At 40.4% G+C, this 23258-nt stretch overlaps 2 protein-coding genes across 2 annotated transcripts in view; one reads left to right on the forward strand and one right to left on the reverse strand.

Annotated features, from left to right (window-relative positions):
• Nucleotides 1-4083, reverse strand: part of BLVRA (biliverdin reductase A) — a 46354-nt gene extending 42271 nt beyond the window's left edge. Inside the window, exon 1 of the mRNA XM_081971054.1 lies at nt 2937-4083. The gene's annotated coding sequence lies outside the window, so the exon portion shown is untranslated. The remainder of the gene's footprint in view (nt 1-2936) is intronic.
• A 534-nt stretch (nt 4084-4617) lies between these two features.
• Nucleotides 4618-22799, forward strand: FIGNL1 (fidgetin like 1). Its single transcript, XM_081971051.1, has 2 exons — nt 4618-4803; nt 20694-22799. The coding sequence occupies exon 2, from the start codon at nt 20697-20699 to the stop codon at nt 22728-22730; it is 2034 nt and encodes a 677-aa protein (XP_081827177.1). The 5' UTR covers nt 4618-4803; nt 20694-20696; the 3' UTR covers nt 22731-22799.
• Nucleotides 22800-23258: the final 459 nt, after the last annotated feature.

Here is a 23258-nt window from a genome sequence, read left to right on the forward strand (position 1 = left end):
ATATGAACATATTTTTCTGAACAATAAATAAGAAATGTTTCCATATTAACCATACAAGGAAATTATGTATTCCAAGAAACCCGAAAAGGATGCGGTTTCTTTCTTTATCATATTGTACACCAAGATTTGCTGACATCCGCTGTGTTTCAAAGAACATTGCTAAGTATAGGCGACCTGTGACAGAATGGGACAACTCACCTTGACCAAATTGCCACAGAACAATTCACCAAATCCAAAATTAATTTCAATGGAACCATGGTCAATATAAATAAAATAAAGTCAATCCAAAAATACATGAGTTACAATAATTCTGATGAAAACATGGTCACCAATAATACAAGTAACTGAATGAAACGATTAATACAGCATTGAATTAACCTGCACTGAGTTATCCTGTGGCAGGTTGGCCACAGTGAGTTGTCCTAGGTCCACCTGTAATAAGTGAATGATAGTTATGGCAAGAGTGATGGGGATCTGCGGTATCGCAAATTTGAAAAGCTTCAAGCTCCTCATTTCTGCAAGCGGATGCTGAGTCAAGCAAAGAGGGTAGATTTTGCCCTCAATATAACTGTATCAAACAAGGTTAAGGTCCACAATACTATTTCTTTTAATTTTCTGCTATGTTTCCTAAACAAAACTGCAGTATGTGTTAATTAATATAATACAATACAATACCCACAAGAGCTTTTATTGTCAACAAGTACCACCTATAACTTATAGTGTTATTGCAGGGTGAGGAAGAATTTCAAAACACACATGCATTTTACAATCTATTTTTATAGCATGAGTGCTGCCATAAATCATGATACAGCTCTGAAATAAAGAGAGGTCACACAGCTATCCCAGGTTTCTTTCAACTCTGTATGCAGAGTTATGCAGTCGGAATGGAAACTTTAAAGATTGTTTAGGAATGCAACTCGGTAGGGAGAAAAATGAAAAAGTCATCTCAATGAAAAATAAATAATTAAGAATTTCTTGCCTTCTAATCCACTTTTGGTGAAAAGAGAAAAACGGAAACAATAGTAAAAAAAATTGCATTAGCGTTAGTATCAGAGAAAAGTTAAAATGCTATAAGCATGTGAAATATAGAAACAGAAAAGCAGCAGCAGCATAGCCAAACAAATATGAAAGTGCATTATAAAAGTAGTATAAGAAAAAAATAGAAAACTGACAGTGCCAAGGGAAAAGTGATATTTGAAAAAAAATATTTGGTAACTTCAACTGCTGAGAACATAGTCTGCTTCTACCCTTAGTCATGACAAGACATTAGAACTAGCTTCCTGCAGAGAAACTAGAATCTACAAAAAAATATTGTAAAAGGGAATGTTTCAGGGGTGGGTTCCGGCAGGCATTGCTGCCCGTTTGCTCATGAGCGTGCCGTGTGCATGCTCAGTTCAATAAAAATTACTATGCGCAGAAGCGAAAAACAAGATGGCGGCGTCTATGGCGCTGTCCCAAGAACCTTGAAGCATGCTAGGTTTTTATTTCTTGGAGATTTGGGTTTTTGAACGTTAGGAGGGTTTTAAAGGGTTGGATTTTTTTGGGATGTGTGTCAAAGCCTTTAATAACTATAGTTTTTGCTGCAGAAAGAGCAACATAGGTGGACAACCTATACAAATAAAATGAATGACATGCTCAAACTTTATTAATACCTACAAGGAATCTGAATAGATAATCTATTGTATTAATAATATTGCTGTCCTTTATTATTATGAACTACTCTTACAAGATATGTAAATTGCAAATTTAATTGCATTTACGAGCATCTCTTCAGACTAAACATTTAAAATAGTTTCCCCCTCATTATACAGAATAACAGAAAGGGATCTTGGAGGTCTTCTAGTCCAATCCTCTGTTTGAGTAGATGACCTACTCAATCTGTCCAATCTCTTCTTAAATCCTCCAGTGATGCAGTACCCACAACTGCAGGATGCAAGTCTTTCCACTAATTAATTTTTGTTACTGACAGGAATTTTTTCTTTAATTCTAGGTTGGATCAATAAGCTTACATGTTATTTCTTGTCCTGCCTCAGAATAGGTCAACCCCACTCTTTTCTGTGACTAACCTCCAAATATTGGAAGATTGTTATTATGTCACTCCTAGTCTTTCTCTTTGTTAGACTAGATACCAAGTTCCTGCACTCATTCTTCATATGCTTTAGCTTCTATCCCCTTGTACATTGAGTACTTGTACATTGAGTACATTGAAGTGCACTAATGTGTACTTTTGTACTCATCCATGGGGCAATTGGTTTTTATTATTCTTTTACCATTGAGTCCTAGATCCCAGATCTTCAAAAACCAAGCTCTGCTCTCCAAGATTCATCCAATTTTCTATTCCTGTAATTGCTTTATAAATTTATCTTGGTTTTATAAAACTCCTTGTATGATAGATGCATTATTTAGATATGCAAGAAATTAGAAACATTGGCAATTGCTTTTAAAAATTAATTACTCCATTTTCTAAAAAATGCTTTTCACCTCCTTTAATCTGGAGTTCAAATTAAAATATTAAAATATCCAACAGTGCCTCTGGGCACTAGTGCAATAAAAGTATCAGGCTACAAAGAGGAAAACATGAGTTCTAGTTTTTCTTTAGATTCAAAGCCAGTGACTTTGAGCTAGTTCCTTTTTCTTGACCTAGAAACAAGCAACTTCCAAAAGTACTGTCAAGAAAAGTGCAGGAGTCAAGACTGACTTGAAGGGACAACTTTCCTTTCCTATGTGGAATAAAGGCACAGGATCCTGGCAACATCTCTCTTGTGCCACTCCACCGAAAAGGAACAACCCCACACCGGTTATGTCATTTAGAAATGTCGAACACACCGGCCAAAGCACATTCTCTACACAGGATTGTCATTCCGCATCATCGTTTGACAAAGTACCACACAAGGCTACATAATTTTGTTTAACAGAGGAGAGGGTATTTCGCTTACTCTTTATTCCAGTTTCTGGCAGATTTTCGTTCACGCAATCAACCCCGTATTAGAAGCACAGCTACTTTGCTTGTCGCCCCTTGCACAAATCGCGCGTAGCCAAGTCTCTACTGCTGGCTAACGAAGCACTACTTCCTTTCTCGGCTCTCTTGAGTGGTAATTCAGGAAGAAAACTCCGGTTATCAATGATATGTAGCTCAGACTACAGCAGGTGAAACCTCAGCAGGGTAAAATCAAGAATCGCCGATAATAAACGGGCGGAGTTAAGGGGTACCACCTGCAGCTGATTGGTGCTCTTAGTAAGAAACAGGGCGGGCCTTCTCTGGAAGTCTTTTAGTCACTACAATCAGATTAGTTCCCGAAGAAACGCGAAAGGTCGTGGTGATTTCTCTATATTCGCGTGGTACGGACGGCATTTTCCATTTCTTAAAACGGGCTGATTCGGACCAGAGCTTCCCTGGAGAATATTTTGGAAAAAACTAGATAGTCGACCTACTGTCTTCTGTTCATAGTTACATTTAACAACAGCCTCTATACATGGATAATCGGCTCTACCGCGACGGAAAGTGACAGCCGCTGTTGAACCGAAATTTATTAGGATTAACATCGAGTTGCGCTCGATCCCTGGCGAATTACCTTGACAAGCGGAAAAGGGTCTCCGTGGCTTTATGTCTATGGAGATTCTCAGTCATCCAAAGGTGCTTTTTCTTCAGAGCTGAAGAAGCTTCTTGGATGAAGAGCGAAACGTCTTCAAAAAAACCCCCAACAACCCCAGAAAGTCCAGTTGCCACTTGAAAACGCACCTTTTTCCGTGGCTTTCTTCTTGTTCCCACTTGGAATTTGGAGGTTCAGTCATATTTCTCAATCTCAACAACTTCCCGCGCCACAGCTGGGAAATTCTAGGAGTTGAAGTACATATATCTTAAAAGTTGTTGAGATTGAGAAACACTGGGCTAGGTGCTGTCTCCTCGCTTGGCAGTTGGTTTAACACTGACAACCCGCCATGGGCTGGATTTTAAGCTCCAGGGGAAAAAAACATAATCTGAACAAGGGCTTTCCTTACCCATTTTAATTAAACACGCTGTGTTTAATCTGTTAATGACCGGTTGCATTAATTGGTAGATAAATCTCACGGGACAATCGAGTCCGTCCTGTTAGGACGGATCATTCCCGGTCAAGGGCTGAACAACTAGTAATTTTTTTTTCTATTCGAACCTGCCCAATAATCCTTGGTACATACTGTACGCATCGCAAATTCAATAGGTACAAGGGTTGATCAGGAATGGGAAGCGCCGTTGTCGCCCATGCTTCTATTCTTCCTCGGAGAGAAGTGGCAGCGTAGCGTAGACATAGCTTAGCAAATGGCTTGTCTTTCACCAGTGTTTCTCAAACTCAACAACTCTTAAAATGCGTGGACTACAACACCCAGAATTCCCCAGCCGTCTGGGGAATTCTGGGAGTTGAAGTCCACACATCTTAAAGTTGTCAACTAAAAAAACAAAAATAAAAAACATTGAGAACTATAGCTCCAAGAAGATCTGATAGCACCAAAGATCCTTTACTGTAACAAACGCATATTGCCCTTCATCCAGAGGGTTGCAGTGACTTTAAATGATAATAATAAAGATCGCATCTCCTGGAAATCCGCAAATTAAGCAATCTGTTTCCCCGCACTTAGCTGGTAAACAAATGAAACTGTTCCTCTTTATACTGTAAAGGAATCCTTCCTTCCGCCTCTTTAATCAGCGTCCATTCTAGGAATCCGTCTACTAAACTCGTTGGTAAGGCTGATCAAATGTTTCAAGATGGCTGCACGAAGGGAGGGAGTATGATGTTTTAGTTTCCACGCGGTCTATGTTAAAATTCGGTGAGTTTTATTGTGAGTTTAAATACATACAGGAATTGTTTTCAGCTTTCTTAAAGACAGACTGAAATAAACGTGGTGGGCCTTTTTTTGGGGGTAGTGTGTTTAAGTTTAGATCTTTTTATTACACACGTTGCGGTACCATGACGATATTTGTAATCTATTTTTATGTTTTATTAATAAAGTTTTACGTTTAGGCATAATGGTACATAACAAGTTCAGAAAAAGGCTCGCATTCGAGCAGTTATACTTCAATGTAAATAAACAATGAATTGAGATTAAAATTTAGTCTTCAATCCACAACCGGGGAATTAGAACGTGGTCAGTCATGCTGGAATTTCTAAAATAAGCTGAAGTGCATTTCAAGAAACAAAAAATATAATAGTGTGATTTACCATTAAAAAAAATCTAATTATTGCTGGGTTCAGGTAAGCTTTAGCTTCTCCATCTTTCTTTCAGACGAGAAGATATAACACAGAAAATATGTGCTTCATTGTGTTTGTAATAGTTAAGTCTGATAATAAAATTAGCAAAAATAAGGTTGCATTTAGAGCATTACAAATCTAAGTATGTTTAAATAGTTATACAGTGCAAATGCAGTGCATTGGGAATGCCCCAACACTGGAAGTCTTTAAGAAGATGTTGGATAGCTATTTGTCTGAAATGGTATAGGGTTTCCTGCCTAGGCAGGGGGTTGGACTAGAAGACCTCCAAGGTCCCTTCCAACTCTACTATTGTATTGTAATATGTGGTGGGGAGACACATAGATTTTTGTCAGATTTTCCTATGTGCCAAAAATAGTAGACAGAAATTCTTCTGATTCTCTTACCTGAGTGCTTGTAAGTGAAATCAGAAAACAACTTTTGTATGATGGTATTCGATGAATGTTAGTATTATTAGGTGAATGTCAGGAGTTATGTATTTGTGTCAGGGATTTGATACCTAATTATGACATTTTGTGATGTCATTGCATTTATATTGCCATTTTGGCAATCATGGCTTGTTATGAATACTGCTAGATTTCTGGTTTACCCCATAACAGGCAACACGTTTATTTACCTCCAGGGGAAATGGCTTGACAAGCATGATAGCTCTGTTTGTGTGTACGTAGGTTAATAGCTATAGCAGGGGTGGCGAACAAGTTCGACAAAAAGAGCCAAAATTTTAAACTGTGAGAGTCAGAGAGCCACACCACGCAGTGACCTGCCAAAACAGACAAACACTCACACAAAAGCATATAATTTTAACAATAATATATTAAACACATAATATAACATGCTCAGTCAGGTGTTTTTTGTTATAAATTTTTATAAACCCATTAGAGCTGCTGTATAACTTTTAAATCCATAAATAAGTGGAATCTCTGTCCACCTAACAACCTACAAGATTACTTGATGACCACAACCAGGAATGCCACACTTGCAGTCATTAAACAAAGCAGTCACATATCTCGCTTAATGACTGCTTTGCTCAGTGACGAGATTGTGATTGTAAATCGAGTACAACCTATACATGGGTAAAGCCTGGTCCTAATATTATCTTCCTTTAACCTAATATATGTATTATAATATATATATGAGTTTGGATTATCTTTGATATCTATTACAATTACAGGCTGTGAGAAAAACACTCGTAGAATTTTGGGAAATATACTAACCATGGAAATTCAATGAAATGTTTTCTCCTATTTAAAACTCTGCTGCTCCTGAACCCAGAGCTTCAATATGCAACCATTATTATTAATTTGAGCAATCATTAGAACCTCACTGGAATCCTGCAGCAACTGTGCTAGACTTTGAAGCATTATTTTTTTGGTTTATCTCAACAGCAGAGGGCGCTGTTGAGATAAACCCGGAAGTACGGTCGACGCGACGACCAGCTCAGAGCTGGTGGAGCGCAGGCAAGCGTCGACCGTACTTCCGGGTTTAGCGCGCGATCCGAGCCACAGTATACTAAATAATGGTAAGAGGCAAAGAGCCTCATTTATTTTGGCTGCGAGCCGCATGCGGCTCGCGAGCCGCGTGTTCGCCACCCCTGAGCTATAGTCTACATCAAACAGCAACTTTGGTGTGTGGTCTTGCTAAAAGTAACAAGCCAAAGTTCCTATTTCTCTAGAATGATAGATGCGCTATAGAACATTGATAGACAGAATGTTTGACCTATTTTTTAAAGATCTGTGAAGGGCATCTTGTCACTGCTATGAAAAGTGCTTATTCCCAAAACCACAGCAATATGGCCAGAGATAGATAGATGATAGATGATAGATAGATAGATAGATAGATAGATAGATAGATAGATGATAGATAGATAGATAGATAGATAGATAGATAGATAGATAGATAGATGATAGATAGATAGATAGATAGATGATAGATAGATAGATAGATAGATAGATGATAGATAGATAGATAGATAGATAGATAGATAGATTGATAGATAGATAGATAGATAGATGATAGATAGATGATAGATAGATAGATTGATTTAGATATACACATACATATATATCTCAGAAGGTCAATTAACTCCCATGATAATGTTTGCCATTAAAAGGAGAGCTTTGTAGAGTCAAAAATTGTGTTGCAGATAAACACATTTCATCATGCCTTGCTTAGTCGCATGTTATTTTATGTTATTAAAATAAAAAAAAAAGGCAAGTAAACACAGATTCATGATGCCTAGTCTTATTTATATAGAATTGTCTACATATTTTAACTACTTCCACTGGCAGAATAAGTTATGGAAAAGTGAATTGAACTTTACTAGCTTGCCACCTGTTCTATGCTATAAGTAATTCATTGTGGTCTATGCCTATTAATGTAGACTAATAGGTAGATATTTTAGAATTTGGTTAAAGGATGGTTCAAATTTACACTGCAGTTTCCATGAGGTTAAACTGTATGGAATTTTGGCAGAACAGAATCCAGAGCATTTCCATGGACGAGAAAGAAAGAAAAGCTGCTTAAATTAAGTTGAGATTTATTGTGAATTTGAACACAAGTCTTACTGAATAGTGTAAGAATATAAATATGATGGGAGTGGCAGTTGTTTGGCCCTGAAATTTCTGTCTCTCTTTCTCCCTCTCTCTCTCCCTCTTTCTCCCTTTCCCCTCACCCTCCACACACACACACACACACACACACACACACACACACACACACACATACCAGAGAGACAGAGTTTTGTAACCAGCCAGGGATGCACTCTGCTTATGTATACTTCTTATGCAGTCAAATAATGCTGTCCCAGCAACCCAATGATTTTCATTACATGGAGAATGGTAGGGAGACAAGAATGAGCCCTCCCTCTATTACCCTGGTATCTCTATGCAACATTATCTGTTCTGGAATAAAAGATTTTCTCTGTTGTCTTTTCGATTTACTTTTAGTGAAATCCTTGCTTCTACTATCAATTTTCTAAAATCCTTTTGTAAGGATTAGTAAATATTGTATCTTTGTCCTAAGAACAAAAAAATCTGCTTTTAATGCAAACTGTCTTGTTGGAGGTAACTAGAATTACAGGAAGCAATTCTCTTTATGGATTACACAAGTATGGCTTGATAAATTGAATGTAGATAAGATCTAAAATCTGAAACAAACTATGGGCTAATAGATAGATAAGGGACAAAATTAAATCTGTAATATTTAATCCTTGTTCTACAGACTATAGAGAAAATGTGGAAAATACTGTTTTACATTACAATATATCTCATAAAGCTGCATCGTGCTTTAGATTTGAAGGCAGAAAAGTATTTTAGAGCATGAAAATGTGAATGTGCAATTCTTGAATCCAAACAAATATTTTCCTGGAATTGGTTGACAACTGCAGAGGACAGCCTCTGTAAGCATTTCTGCCAATAAAGCTAACAGAAATGCTTCCATTGACAGAAACTAAGATAAAAGAGCCTATTTCAGCTGTTTCCTCTGAATATCCAAAATTATGCCTTGCTCATTGGCATATAACATGTCTGCATGTTTAGAAGTTCAGTCCCATTCATCTGCAGTGAAAGGGATGAATGATAAAGATATTTTGTGGGGACAATCATCATATCTTTGTAGTTCCTAACTATGTAGATTAAAACATGCTTGATATTGGCAGAAGTATTTATCACTTAGATCAGAGTATTATAACTTAGGGTAGTACTATGGACTTCATGTTGGTCTTTGAGCAAAGTTATATGCCTGATGATGTTTTATCATCTAACTAAATAACATCCTTACTATATGTTTCTATTATGAAAATTGAAGTCTAGGGTTACACTTGTTGGTATAAATCTCTATAAATATTTTGTGGAAATCTCAAAACACTTTAGTAATAGTGTTTTAGAAGTACTCATTTTAGGAAGTATTTCAAGGATGGTAGAATTTCTCATACCTTTTAAGAATTTTTTGTTTTGTTTTAAGAACTTTTGAAATTGAAATATGTATAAACCATGGTGATTGGCTATGTTTCTGCGCCTCAGGCATTACTGCTGATCACCAGCATCTCAGTCTAGATCTGAGATCAAGAATTTGATGATGTTGTTAGGTATTATTTTAGAAAGTTCAATTATGCCTTTGGGAGATCTGGTGTTTGACTAAGTGAGTCCTGAAGTAATAGAGCAGTGGCTACACACAAATAAAAAGGGCTTCAATTATATCTATACCATCAGGGTAGATTAGATTTAAATCAAGTCAATTTAAATCACGATTTAAATCATGAGTAAAAAGTCTTAATTGAAATCATAATTTTTAAAGAGCAACTGTCATCTCTGTCCTGCAGCAGCTCCTCCTCTGACCCACTGTTGACTTACTGACAGTCCTAATATCGCAGAATATACAGCCTCATGCTACATAACTAAGTTCCATTTCATGCTGAATGAACTAAATTATTAATGTATCTTAAATGGAAAACTATCTTTAGATAGATTTTTACTCCAAAAACATTTTAGTAAAATAAATTTGATAAAAATCAAAAATCTGATTTAAATTTTTAAAAAGCTGTTGTTGTTTTTTAAAAAAGTTGTTTTTAAAAAATCATTTTTTACCTACCCTGTATACTATTTTGATGCCGTTTATCCCTCCCATAGTTACTGTTTTGAAAGTGACTGTCACATACACACATATACCCATAGTCATGTTATCACATTTTGGGTACTTGGCAATTGGCTCATATTTATGATCAGCTGTAGCATCTTGCAATTATGTGACTACAATTAGCAATTGTTTTTTTCTGTTTTTCCATAGAAAGTGGCAAAAATGCCACTTGTTGAATATGCTGGATTTACTTAGACACAGATTGCTTAATCACTACAGTGACTTGATTTATGACCATGGTAAATGATCATAAAATCTAGTCTAATTACATGGTGCTTCAACTTATGACCAAAGTTCTGGGCTCCATTATAGTTTTGTGCATATGAATACTTTGAATATAGGCATTCCATTCTAGAATATTGGTTGTAGTTCTACTTTGTTTTTTTGGCTTGTTGCCACTCATCACGCCTTCTTGTCCTTTATAAACTTATAGTTGCATATCACTCATGTCGGGGGTGCCTGTGGTGACCCGAGCGCTCTGCCAGTGAAAACGGGCTTTTAAGCTCTGTTTTTGGCTGCAATGGCCTACTGCAACCCTCTGCCAGTGAAAATGGAGTTCACAAGAGCTGCATGTGGCCCTCATGAGCTCCATTTTTGCTGTCAAAGGCAGCAGGGGGTCCTACTCCACCCGGAGCCTTAGTGGCTCCAGCTGATCGCCTGGCACTTGAAAGGCAGATCCTGAGGGCGGCCAGTATCTCCGACCGGGTAATCACGACCATCGATGCATCACACATCTACACATCTACAATGCGACTTGGTTGGCATTTGCTAGGTGGTGCGAGGGAAAGGTCATTGACCTTATAATGGCATCCCCACTGCAGATCCTGGAGTTCCTGCAGAACAGCCTTAAGCGAGGCCTAGCACATAACACCCTCAGGCGCCAGGTGACTGCAATTTCCACAGTTCTGGGAGATGGCCATTCCCCATCCTTAGCCCACAGCCGATTGTCCCGCAATTTCTGAAATGGCCTTCAACCTGAGGCCCTCGGTGGTCCACAGATTTCCTTCATGGGATCTCCCCACAGTTCTTCAAGCCCTAGGTTCTTCAAGCCAAACCGTTTGAGCCAATTAGGACCGTCTCACTCCAGTTCCTGATGCTTAAGGTGGCCTTCCTCGTGGTGGTAGTAGAGATGCACCTCTGCCAGGCGCATCTCGGAACTCGGAGTACTGTCATCATATACTGACCTATGCACCTTTCACAAAAACAGAGTGGTCCTTCGATTAGACCCAACTTTTCTCCCAAAGGTCAATTCTCTCTTCCACAGATCCCAGGAGGTGGTCCTCCCGGACTTCTGTCCCTAGCCATCGGGGGAGAAAGAGCGCCAATGACATAGGTTGGACGTCCATAGGGCCCTACTAATCTATCTGAAAAGGACAGCCCCGTTCCGTAGGTCTGGCGCTCTCTTCGTTTCCTTTCAGCCTTCCTCCATGGGAACTAGAGTATCCCTGGCCACGATCAGGAGGTGGTTGAGGGGGGAATTGTAAAGGCCTATGAGGCGCAATATCTACCAGTCCCAGAAGGAATCACTGCACATTCCACAAGAAGTGCAGCTACCTCTGCAACCTGGAGACCAGTGCACTCATAAAGGATATCTGCAGAGCGGTGGCCTGGGCTTAGCTGTCTCCTTTTATTCGGCACTAATGGGTGGACGCCTTTGCATCTGTGGATGCGTCCTTCGGCTGCAGAGTGCTTCAGCAAGTCGTACACTCCCCTAGACAGACAGAACAGTCTTAGTGACTCACACTTAGGAGGTTAACTCTGGTACGTCCCATTTCTGAGCCATCCCACTGGATCCATGGATAACATATGTTGTCTTACCTGAACGTGGCTCAGGTCCTTCCCAATAGTTGGAGCTGGCTGTTAGCTGGGGGGGGGGGGACTCCCTTATTTGTTTCAGGTCCTGGAAGCTACGACCTCATTAAACTGGGCCAAGGAAGAGGAGAGTCATAGGCGTGGCTTCAGAATTATTGACTCAGTCTCTCCACCAATCAGGCCATGAGAATACCCATTCCTGAGCCATCCTGCTGTTCCATGAGAAACAATGTTCAGGTAAGACAACGTATGTTTTCAACCATCTTATAACTCAAACTCAACTGTTTCACAAGAAAGTAGAATACTTGACATATATCACGATCTCTTAGTTAAGCTCCAACCATTTATAACAAAGTGAATATCAATTTGATCAGACTGTACTCTTAAGAGTTAGTTTGATAAGTTCTGCATTGCTGCCAAAGCATCATTATTGGAATCGTCTGCTGTCTTACCCAAGGTAAGTTCACCAGATTCTATCCAAATTCTACAGGAACAAAAAAGATAATAAAACATCCTGGTATTCAAAATCAGAAATCCTTCCATATTTTGGCAAATTATAACTGTTCAAGTAACATTATACAACTCAATTGTAGTAGCCCCTTAGGTTTCGAGGTACACTATTTGCAAGCTCTCTATTGGGATCTACATGCTTGTAACGATGTGATGGATATATATCATTATTTCCTTACTGCAGTGGCCTCCAGTCACTTGCAAGAAAGTAAAGCCTACAATTAACCAGCTTAATAAAGCACCCTATAGTGATTGTATCCTCTCTCAGTTAATTAAATCCAAGTCAAATTGGTGGGTGCCTGCATTGGCCTTTTTATTTTCATACATACCTGCACAGGCAAATCCTGGGAGGAGATCATAATTATCCCCTATTAAAAAAGGGCAATAGGAATGATCTAGCTAATTATAGACCAATTACAAACTATTGTCAATCATTAGCAAACTATCATAATTTTTGGTCTATAAGACAACCCCCCCCCCCAAAGTGAGTGGAAATGTCTATGTCTTATAGAGCAAATGTTGCTGAAGCCATGCCTACCCACCGGCCCCCACCCTTTAACTGTTTTCGGCCTCTGCACGTCCTTATTGGACTCATGCCTCCCTGGGTTGGTTAAGGCCTCCTGAAAAGTGGCACATGGTCTAAATGGTGATTAACATTTCATTGTAAAAAGGGATTTGCTGCCTACTTTGAATCAAGAGGCTATCCTTGTATTTGACCATTTAGACAACTTATGTCCAATCTCCATTCTTCTCTTTTTAAGGAAAATTGTTAAGATAGTAGTTATTCAGTTTCAGAGGGCCCCAGAAGAAGCAGATTATCTGGACCCTTTTAGTCAGTGTTCAGGTCAGGCTACATGTCTGAAACAATGTTGCTTGCGCTGATGGATGGCATATGAATTACTCAGCTTGAGTGTACTGCTTAACCCATTTTTGATAGAATGGGCTAAAAAATGTTGCCTAAGTGAAGTATTACATGTACAAAAATACAAAAAGTTTCAAAACTGTCACAAACACAAAAACAGAAACAGTTTTTGGTCAGAAACTGTTTTGTGACAGGGAATTATCAAGTAAGGAACAGAAATGGATAGACAAAAGGCTCCAAAAAGATCTTCCTAGTCCCAGAAGAAGAATTGCACTTTCAGACTTGCAAAAATCTGTGAATATAGCTTTACAATAAAGTAGAATCAGCCTATTTGGCCATGTTTCCTGTGTGGTATAAGTAAGGCTGCCTGTTTTACTGCTTTTATATTATTGTTTTGTGGTTGTGGTTCATAATATGAGTGGATATATAAATAAAACTGGCTTTCATGCAAAAATATTATTTTGAGCATTGATCCTTTTTTGTGATGCTTTCATAATAAGCTTTTCTTTGTCTTCTTTAGTTATAGGAATAAAATGTGATTTACGGGTCTGAGATGTGATTTACAAGTTGAGTAATTTTATCTCGTTTTTATTCTAGTTCCGCCTCTTTTGTGATATATTGCTGCATATGTTCAGTTGATACAGAAAAAATGCCATACACCCATGCCTCACTTTCATTCACATTCTGAAACACTCCAGATTCAGTTCTTACAGTAGTTTTTTTGTCAACTTCATCTATCTTTAATTCAGATCTGAAAGGGGAATGTATGATTAATATATCCTGATAAAATGAATATATTTGGTACAGTTAACAGTCCAACTGATACTTACACCAGGACAAACAAGCAGTTGTTTGTTTCATAGGGATTGTAGAAAGGGAAAAGATGAAGAATTCATTTTTCATATAAGTTAATAACCCTCCTCCACTGTTGTTTTCCAGCATCTAACCAATGCATTTCCTGTTGCAACATGTTTTACATGTGCTTGCCTTTAAAAAGTATTTCGCTGAAGCTAGTCTTAAAATGCAGTAGCATAGGTAGCTTTGGGGAAACCATAATACAGCCATAATGCCTGCGTTCTGTTAGCTAACTCTTAGTGGGTTTCTCCATGCAATTTAAGGTGCTGGCTGTCACCTTTAAACACCTATATGACATGGAACGAGGTTATTTCTAGAACCAGCTGTTCCTAATGATTTTTGTTCATTCTTCTACAACTAGCAGAGTAGCCATTTGCCAATTTTCTTAAGCAAAGCAGTGTTACTTTGTGGCTCCCCAGGAGGTGTGCCTTGTTGGCCTTTTGAAAAGCTGTAAAGATCTGGCTCTTTCCCCAAGACTGGGGCCAGGATATTGATTGACTTTTGATGTTGAATGCAGTTTGTTTTAATAAGCTGATACTGAGTTTTAGGAGCCGTGGTTTTTTTTCTAATAGTTCTGTATAGTTGTTAGCATTTTTTTACATTTCTGTTCACTGCCTAGAGTTTCTGAGTAGATGAAATGCTATATGAATTTGATCAGCTAACAAATGAGCCAACATGTTTGTAAGGCATGCTACCTCCAATTCAAAAAGTAAAAACTATCAATATTCATTGTGATTACTAATCTAATCCTACATAAAATCAGAGAGCCTACTTTGAAAAAGTCTGAGTGTTATCACAATTAGCAGTTTAGTTATGTGCTTTCTGAAGCAAAAACCTTTATAAAAAACATGTCAATGTCTAAAGTGTTTCCATAAAGTTTCCAACTTTAGAAGGGAGGAGAATTCCATGCATACCTTCGGTCTCATATTTCTACAATCTAGTTGGAGAATATAATTTATGACGCAGGACAGAAGGGGGGAGTTTGGAGGGTAAAGTTCAAACGCAATTAAGCAAAAGTCAGTTTAGGCTCCACAGAAGTAATGCTAAGATGTTGATCCTAATAAATGAAGGGGTTTTGTTTGAACTCTGTCTCAAGGCTCATAAACTAATTAGGTCATCTCTTGGGAACTTCACAGAGAGCCTAGACTGACTTTTAAAAAATCTATCAAGATTTCTGGGTTTCCTGAATCCCAGGCTCTCCCGAGTACTCCCCCAATATTTGGGGTGCTTGGGGGGAAAATCAGGCAACCATGGCAGAAGATGGATTATTGGGAGAAAGCCTGATTTCAACTGGAGGAAGTCGGCCAGCCCCCCCCCCCCATCAGAGCTCCACACTTCCACGCTATGATGTCTTCCCCGGCAGCAGAAGCAAGAAAGGATGAGTACTTTTGGAAATTAACCCCTAAGGCAGAGTACCCTTTTCCCAATTCCCAGATACAGAGAATGGTCTCAAGCAAGCTGGCAATGGTGGACTGGAGGTGGGGCTGGAAACAAGCCAGGCTCCCAAAGCCCCAGATGGAATCCCTAGGGAGTGCAAAAGAGCAACTGAGGGAGGATTTTGACCGAGCCACCCTTATGTTGAGGGGCCATCATGCCGCCCAAAAGAGAGGAGGGGAATATCTGATCCTGTTGAAGGGAGGAGATGCAGACTGGAGTGCAGTCCCCCCTCCCCCTCCTGATAGAAGGAGAAATGGCAACCAGTGCTTCTCCCACGCAGCAGGCAGGCTGCCAAGAGCAGGCAACCCCCTCCCTCTCTCCGAACTAGGGGTGAAGAAGATGACCAGCCATATCAGGCACAAGCATACAGAGGCCAACAGGAGGTTGGAGGAGTAGGGCTGAACGACCCACCCTGAAGGAATAGAGGTAAGGCTACGTAAAGACATGTGTAGAAAGCTATCGTAATCTCAGTAGCTGGTTATCTTGGATACCTACAAGCTCACCTAATTAGCAGAACCAGATGTGGGAAAAGAGGAAAGGTTACGTACAGACATGCGCATTACAGCCATGATCTCAAGTAGCCATTTATCTTTTAGCCCATTATCTCCCTGAGCAGAGACGGGCCGTATCGGGAAGTTATGTGAGATTCAACCTTGGCTGGGATAGCCTTCTGGATTCACAAGGGAAAAATGAGGGAGTAAACCAAAAACAATACTGTTGCTTTCTGTGCTCTGTTCTGCTGGTTGAAACTGTATAAAAGCCAAATAAACTCTGCGTAAGGCAGACAGACATTTTGGACACCACTGCTTGATGAATTTCTGAAAACCTATACCACCCCAATTCAGGGGAAAGTTTGACGGAGATTCAGACCAGCTAGTCTATTCCTTGACTCAGCTGATATCCACCTAGAACACTATGGGCACCTCTACCCATCTCCCAAAGCCATGGTGAATACCATCGCACAGAGTCTAGAGGGAGAAGCAAGGGAATGGCTAGCAGCCCTCCACAAGAGGAGAACCCCCCAACTGCAAGACATAGATGACTTCCTGCAACTTCTAGAGGCCAGATTTGAGGAGGTGGAGGAGGACCCATATGCGGAACTCAGCAACCTAAAGTAGAGGGGCCACCCCATCAAAGAGCACATCCGTGAATTTAGGAGGGTCATAGGAAGGCTACCCCCTTTACCAGAGCTACTGCTAGTGCATTTTTTCAAAACAAGCCTGGACAAGCAAATTGCCCAGATAACTGCATACTGCGACATCGCAAATCAACACTCTGAGTGGTTCTGAGTAGCAACAAAAGTTGACAGCGGGCTGCACGCCAATGACAAAGCAACCGGACACAAGAGAGAGGTCAACCTGACCTGAAACCACCCAGCCGGCAGGGAACCACAACACAGCAGGCCCTGAGACCAGCCCTCCCTCAAAGTCCGCTGAAATGCTACAGATGCAGGGGGGCCACATGGCAGCTGCATACCCAACCCCAGCTGCAAAACCAAGGCCAGACCCACCAGCACACGACCAGAACAAGGTCCAAACGGACCACCAACACGTCTGGGAAAGCCCTCCAGGCTGCAGAGGCCCCTTCCCCCTCAGGCGAAAGTGGTGGAACCCCAGGCAATGACAACCAGTTGCCCAAATCATATGACAGCGAGGACGAGGGAGAAAATGACCCAATGGTGAGTGAATCAATTCACCCTTTTTCCAATACGCCTCACAGCCCCAAAAACAGGAAACCATGGGAATTTTCAAGCCCTAATAGACTCAGGCTGCACAAGGTGCTTGATCAACCTAACCACAGTCCTGAAACGGGATCAGAGCAAAAAAACTGGCCCACCCGATCCAGTTCGAGCAGGTTGACTAGTCCCTAATGGAAGGAGTCTATGCCACCCACCTAGCTGAACCAGTGAGGCTAGAACTAGCGGATCACTGGGAAGTAATTCAATTCATAATAGCCCCCAAAATGACAGACACAGTCATACTGGGACTTTCCTAGCCAGACAAGTGGGGACCGACCATCTGGTGGCAAGGGGGTACCTGCAGACTTAGGATATCAAGGGCCCCCCAACCCCTCCCACACCAGCAAGCAGAAACACCACCCATGCTGGAAACTCCCCCAAAAGCCCACAAGAACAACTGGCAACTACATTCGACAAAACCCAGGAGGCTGAACTGATTCCGATGGAATATCAGAACCTCGCAGAAGTATTCGGCGAGGCTGAGTGCAATGTTCTGCCTTCCCACCGGGAGACACTGTGCCATCGAAATCATCCCCGAGGCAAAACTACCCAAGCCCAAACTGTACGCCATGACACCCCTGGAAATGCAAGAGATGTGCAAATACATAGACAAAAACCTAGCAAGGGGGTTCATTGAGCCAGCCAAGCCACAGGTTGCGGCACCACTCCTCTTCAAAGAAAAAAAAAGATGGAACTATGAGGTTGTATGTAGACTTTAAAGGGATAAATGTGGTGTGCGTACACAACCTATACCCCCCCTCATGAAGGATATGCTATCTCAACTAGCCAAGGGGAAAGTCTTCACCAAACTAGACCTCAGAGAAGCATACTACTGAGTATGTATCAGAGAGGGAGATGAGTGGAAAACAGCATTCAACTGCCCCCTAGGGAGCTTTCAATTCAAAGAGATGCCTTTCGGACTGCAGGGGCTCCCAGCGGTATTCATGCAATTAATAAACAAGGTGCTGCACGAGCACCTTACAAGGAAGTCCTCGTCTACCTAGATGACATCCTTATCTACACAGAGACCATGGACAACCATGTATCCCTGGTCCGTCAAGTACTGGAAAAACTTCTGGCAGCCAACGTGTACGTCAAGGTATCAAAATGCGAATTCCATCATGCACGGTTAGACTAGCTGGGTTACCAAGTGTCAAATGAGGGAATCGAGATGGACCCAGCCAAAGTGCAAGCCGTCCTAAGCTGGCAACCCCCTCACACCCGCAGACAGATACAAAGCTTCCTAGGGTTCGCAAATTTCTGTAAGCAATTCATCCCCTCCTTTGCAAAGATTGCCAAACCCCTGACAGACCTCCTGAAGACGGGGAGTCCAGGAACGAAACCTACCTAACCTACCAAGAGGTGTTTGAAACACTAAAAGAAATGTTTGCAAAGGAGCCGGTGCTGAAGCATCCTGACCCCGAACAACCCTTCGTGAACCAGGCAGATGCCAGCGACATGGCAGTGGGAGCGGTGCTACTCCAAAGAAACAACCAAGGAAACTTACAACCCTGTGCCTACACTTCCCGCAAGCTCAAAGACACAGAGAGACAATGGGCCGCATGGGAAAAGGAGGCTTTCGCAGTGAGATGGGCACTGCTAACCTGAAGACACCTGTTGGAAGGGGGCCAGAAACCGTTCGAAGTCTGGACTGACCACAAAAATCTGGAGGCACTTTGGACCTCACAGAAACTATTACCCAAACAAGTCTGATGGGCTCAATACTTCAACCATTTTGATTTTGTCTTAAAGCACGTTCAAGGCAGGAGGAACTTTTTAGCTGACGCCCTCTCCCACATACCTCAGTACAAATGTGAATGGGAACACGTAGTGGATGCCATCATTCCCTCTAATCAAACAGCTGCCCAAGTAACCACCAGGCGACAACGCCATGACCGGCAAGACCAACTCGCAAACAACCTAACCACGAGACTCAAAACCGAACTGCTAGCAGATCTGGTTCCAAAACAACAAACACATCTTGATGAAAAGAGATGACCTTGCATGGAAGGGGACAAACCTCTATGTCCCAGAATCCCTATGTACCCTAGTTCTCCAGATGAGTCACAATGCCAAATCGGCAGGCCACTTTGACTTCCTAAAGACTTTACACTTAGCCCGGAGGCAGTTCTGGTGGCCTGGCATAAAGAAGGATGTGGATAGTTACGTGAAAAGTTGCACCATCTGCACCACAATGAAGAGACGACCAGGAACCCCCACCCCCACCCCCGGACTGCTGCAAACAATAGCAGAGCTAACGAGCACGTGGGAGGAGATCGCAATAGACTTTATAGTAGAATTACCAAAAAGTGGGGAAACACTGTGATTTGGACTGTAATAGATCTGTTCTCCAAACAGGCACACTTCATACCCTGTAGCGGACTACCCTTGGCTCACAAGCTGGCTAAATTGTTCGTGAGGCATATCTACCGACTGCATGGAGTACCTCGAAGAATTATCTCAGACGGGTCCAGTCCACGGTTAAGTTCTGGAGGGAGTTCCTGCAGTCCATTGGGCCATCTCAGGGTCTTAGTTCAACTTTTCATCTGAGCACTAATGGGGCAGCAGAGAGACTGAACGCCATGATAGAGCAGAACCTGAGGTGCTACGTGAACTATCAGCAGTCCAGTTGGGCAGACCTTTTATCTTTTGCTCAGATTGCTTTCAGGAAGTGAGGGGGGGGATGTCAACGTCTAAAGCGTTTCCATGTCTACTATCAACTTTAGAAGGGAAGAGAATTCCATGCATACCTTCGGTCTCATATTTCTACAATCTAGTTGGAGAATATGATTTATGACGCAGGACAGAAGGGGGGAGTTTGGAGGGTAAAGTTCAAATGCAATTAAGCAAAAGTCAGTTTAGGCTTCATAGAAGTAATGCTAAGATGTTGATCCTAATAAATGAAGGGATATTGTTTGAACTCTGTCTCGAGGCTCATAAATTAATTAGGTCATCTCTTGAGAACTTCACAAAACATACCTGCTTGCATTGGAAGTTTTCTTTTTTAAGGCTGATGGATACATTTCTGCTGCATAAATGCACAGGCTCAAGACAAATTATCTTAGATTAGTTTTGTTTCAAGCTTACTATTCTCTGGAAAAAGATAATGTTTTGCTGGTTAGTGGATATTAATTTATGCACCCTTGAGAGTTTCTATCTATAGATTAAAACAGCAAATGGATGGCACACAGTTATTTGGGAATAAGTCAGTTGGATAGGATATAACTATTTTATGCCTACCTGTTCTGCTTAATGTTCAATGAGCCTTACATATTAATGTTCAAAGATACTTAACGTAGATATATATTAGAGTCAGACTAAATGGCTCTTAATTAGTTAACTTCTGTTTCAGATGGCGCTAAAATAAATTTAGTGGTATTGATATAAATTCCATGTATCATTTTAAGTGAACTTGTGCTTATTTTTTATAACAAATGCAGAAGAGTATTTGCTTAGCTTTGCTATATAGAATATTTGCAAAACATAATATAGTGATAATAGAAAAGTGAAAAAAAATCAATACACTATAATTTGCCCCTAGATTCATGTTAGACATAAGTATCCCCAGTTCTGATTATTCTGTTGTTTGTCTGTTTCTTTGTAGATCATGCAGACTGACATACATATGAGCGAATGGCAAAAGAATTACTTTATTGTTACCTCTGATACTTCTACACCAGGACAAAAAGCAGATGCATATCGTTCACAAATTTTACATATTCAGCATGCATGGGCAAACTCAGATATTTCCCAGGATTGTGCTGCTAACCTTTTCAAAACATTTGTAGAAAAATATTCTGAAATTATTGATTCTGATAATGTAGAAAGAGGCTTGAATAACTATGCTAAAGATATTTTAACTATGGTAAAGTATCAGCAGAATGAGAGTGACAAGTGGCAGTCTGCTTTGACAACAAATAATGTGATGGAATTGAAGTGTGTTCAAGCAATGATGCGGGCTGGAAAAATGTTTGAGATGCCTCTGAAAGCGCAAATAGATATATCCATCGATAAACAGATCACTGAGTCTCTTTCTTCAAATGTTCCCAATCTTACTCTATCAAGTGGTCATGGAGAATCTGTGGTTGGAGCTGGTTTGTCAAATTATGTAACTCAAGCAACAGAGATTTGTGAGAAGCCAACAACTTCAAAGTGTTATCGAAATGATATATTCTCCTTGCCTAAAGCAGGAGTTGCATGTTCTGTTTTGCCTGTGACTATGAATGATGTGTCTTCTAGAGCCCTCACTGGAAATAATGAATCAGCATTTAATAGTTCTCTGAAATCCACAAGTAATACTCGTCAAGGGCAAGATTTATCTTCTGCTCAGTCTGCTTTCTCTGCAAGAATGGGCAATCTGGGAAAAAGGAAGACATTTGCTGTGTCCAGTGAAGATAACAGTAATATATGTCCTGGTTCCACTCATAAGTTAGTTCCTAGAGAAGGGTCAAACATTCCATGGAATGAAAAGAAAAATAATGAAAACAAAGCATCTGGTTTCAAAACTGCAAAAGAGCAGCTGTGGGTTGATCAGCAAAAGAAATTCCAAAATCAGCCCCAGAACATCCCATTACCATCTTACGGGGGTACAAAGAAATCTTTGGGAGCTGGAAGATCCCGTGGTCCATTTGGAAAGTTTGTTCCTCCACTGCCCAAACAAGATGGAAATGGGAACACAAGTATGCCATTTAAGTCAAATGGGACTGGATCTACAGAGCTGACTTATCCAACAGATGAAAGGTTAAAGAATATAGAACCTAAAATGATAGAACTTATAATGCATGAAATCATGGACCATGGGCCTCCAGTAAACTGGGATGACATAGCTGGAGTTGAGTTTGCAAAAGCAACTATCAAGGAAATAGTCGTATGGCCTATGCTGAGACCTGACATTTTCACTGGATTACGAGGACCTCCAAAAGGAATTCTTCTCTTTGGTCCTCCTGGTACAGGGAAGACTCTTATTGGCAAATGCATTGCCTGCCAGTCTGGGGCTACATTTTTCAGCATCAGTGCATCCTCACTGACTTCCAAGTGGGTTGGTGAAGGAGAAAAGATGGTCCGTGCATTGTTTACAGTGGCACGCTTCCAGCAACCAGCTGTAATTTTCATTGATGAAATTGATTCTCTCTTATCCCAGCGTGGAGATGGAGAACATGAATCTTCCAGAAGAATAAAAACTGAATTCTTAGTCCAGTTAGATGGAGTAGCTACTTCTTCTGAAGATCGCATATTAGTTGTAGGTGCAACCAACCGACCGCAAGAAATTGATGAAGCTGCCCGAAGGAGATTGGTGAAGAGGCTCTACATTCCACTTCCTGAGGCTTCAGCCAGAAAGCAGATTGTGTCTTATCTAATGTCAAAGGAACATTGCTCCCTAACTGAAGAAGAAATTGATCTCATTGTTAAGAAATCAGATGGTTTTTCTGGGGCTGACATGACCCAGCTTTGCCGAGAGGCTTCTCTGGGTCCTATCCGCAGCCTTCAGACCCTTGACATTACAACTGTTAGACCTGAACAAGTACGATCTATAGCTTTTCAAGATTTTGAAAGTGCTTTCAAAACTGTTCGACCCAGTGTGTCTTCTACAGATTTAGAATTATATGAAACTTGGAATCAAATGTTTGGGAGTGGAAGATGAGAAGAATTAATTTGTTTGCATATTCAGTTCTGAAATATTAACCATGATCTAATAAATTTGAGAAAACTATTATTTTTTCCTAGAGAATTGTTTTGCATGAAAATCTTTATTTTTGCTAGTAGAAAAATAGTAGAATTCTATAAAAATTCACCATATTGCTCTTTTGTGCCTTGCTATATTTTTATATGCACCTAACATTAAAAAAATGTTAATAAGATGCATTATTAACTTTAATGCACCCTCCCCAACTCCTTTTCATCAAAGGAATCTAGGAATTCTATGTAAAATTTAGCTTACATCCAGGCATAAAGTTATGCAAAATTTTCAGTGCTAAATTATTGGGGGGAGAAGTGAAAGTGCTTAAAGTGGATGTAAATTTAATAGGCACATTGGATATGTTCGCCGCCTTAAGTTATTTGTAAAAATTATATAGGTGGAATACAAATAAATAAAAATAAATAAATAAAACTTACTTCCAGAAGCTATTATTCCTGATTATAATACGAGAATAAATTATCACTGAAACCT

Source organism: Natrix helvetica (assembly GCF_964273705.1).
Source record: "Natrix helvetica genome assembly, chromosome: Z".
NCBI lineage: Eukaryota > Metazoa > Chordata > Lepidosauria > Squamata > Natricidae > Natrix > Natrix helvetica.